Source organism: Etheostoma spectabile, chromosome 8 (assembly GCF_008692095.1).
Source record: "Etheostoma spectabile isolate EspeVRDwgs_2016 chromosome 8, UIUC_Espe_1.0, whole genome shotgun sequence".
In the NCBI taxonomy this organism is placed as follows: Eukaryota; Metazoa; Chordata; class Actinopteri; order Perciformes; family Percidae; genus Etheostoma; species Etheostoma spectabile.
In genome coordinates, this window is record NC_045740.1 from 1,112,674 (window position 1) to 1,114,337 (window position 1,664).

Below are 1,664 nucleotides of genomic sequence, written 5' to 3' on the forward strand. Positions count from 1 at the left end.
ATAGAACAGTGTCTTAGTTGTATTTAGACGGACAAAAACAACAGAATGAGGGCTTGTTTTTGTGTGAAAACATAGCTGCTAATCAGCAGTCTTCAGTTGTCCATCAACAGCAGGTGATGATCTGATCAACACTTTATTTAAGCCCGATTTTATAAAACGATTTCTTATTAAAATGGAACACCCGTCCATTTTGTGAAACCTAAATGTGATGTGATATTTGCATGTTTTCTGCAATATAGGATGTATTTTGACATGTTTCACCTGTAATGCCTGTTTTGTTGGATTGTTTCTGGCGTGCATCCCTTATTTGCTTTTTGTTGAGTAATCAATGTACTTTATATAGAATATTTAAGTGTTCTTTGCGAGATATACATTTTCTGTTCTAACTGTAAATTGATTTCAATTTGAATTGTCCACGTATATCATGTATGTTGTACATTGTTTTATACCAACTTACTAGGTATTCTGGTTAGGCACTTGCACCAAACAACCTTAAAGTCATTTTTAAACTATGCATGTTTGTAAATTGCTGGTCATGTCAAGTCAAAGTTCTTTGTTATTAGATATCTATTTTTGTTTGTTTGTGTGTGACAGTGTAATGGCGAGCAGCTCAGACCAGACTCTTCTCCAACACTCCAACCAGCGAGGAAAAGCCCCAACACTCCATGCTGCGACACCTGACCACTAAAATAAAAGCCACAGGTCCGGTTCCGGTGGCGGAGGACACGAGGGAGGTCCTCACCAACCCAGTGACAGTGAGTGGAAATCAGTCACCCTAAAAATCTGGGAGAGGTGATTCAGTGTTAGTGTTTGATATTCAGTTTCTGAACCCTGTAGACACAATCCAACAGTTTGGTGACACCGTCTGAGCCTTACGTCATCATTTTTAATTAGTCACAGTGATACCGTGTACCGCGGTAAAATAGGGAGAGTTGACGGTATCAAAATTTGGAGACCGCCCGACTCTACTGTACACCAGTCTCTGATTATCCATCAACATACGTTCCTCTAATATTAGTCAAAATTGTTCCTGAATTCAGCTTTTTAAACTGAAAAATTAGGTCTAACTTCATTAACACAAGGTTTATTGACCATTAATTCTAAAAAATAAAACAATAGTGGTTAGTGGAATTGTTGGTGTTAGTGGAAGTGAAAAAAAAGCGTCAAATGTTGAGAAAAACGACAAAAGTGTCAAAACAAAGTGTCTAAGTCATCAAAAAAAGTGTCAACGTGTTTTTGACCCGAGAGGACGTGGTTGGATTGAAGACCACACAAAGGTTGAACTGTTCCTTTTATATGAACCTTTTTTGACCCTCTGCCGCTGCTCATCGTCCCTCGTTCTCTTTCAGGGTTACTACGTGAGGAACAACATGCTGGGACCGGACGGAGATTTCATCACGTCACCAGAAGTCAGTCAGATCTTCGGAGAAGTGAGGCTGGAAAAAAAATCCACCTTCACAGGAAAGACAATAAGTCTGACATGTCTCTCAGTTTATTACAGGAGTTCATTTGAGATGAAATGTTTTGTTTTCTACATCTCCACTCAAGCCATCTCATCTACAGCTACTTTACTACAAGTTGTCTCAACGTAGAAAACATCAAAAACAATAATCCATATCTTGAAAACGTATTTTAACTTTTAAAACGGTTATGAAATGTTACAG

General features: G+C 38.3%; 1 protein-coding gene across 1 annotated transcript in view; it reads left to right on the top strand.

The window, feature by feature from the left end:
* Positions 1-643: 643 nt before the first annotated feature.
* The window catches only part of LOC116693669 (protein arginine methyltransferase NDUFAF7, mitochondrial), a gene marked incomplete at both ends in the record, with an annotated part of 12,479 nt that continues 11,458 nt past the window's right edge, over positions 644-1,664 (top strand). Inside the window, 2 exon segments of the mRNA XM_032522806.1 lie at positions 644-755; positions 1,350-1,430. Of these exon segments, the coding sequence (XP_032378697.1) occupies positions 666-755; positions 1,350-1,430 (171 nt within the window).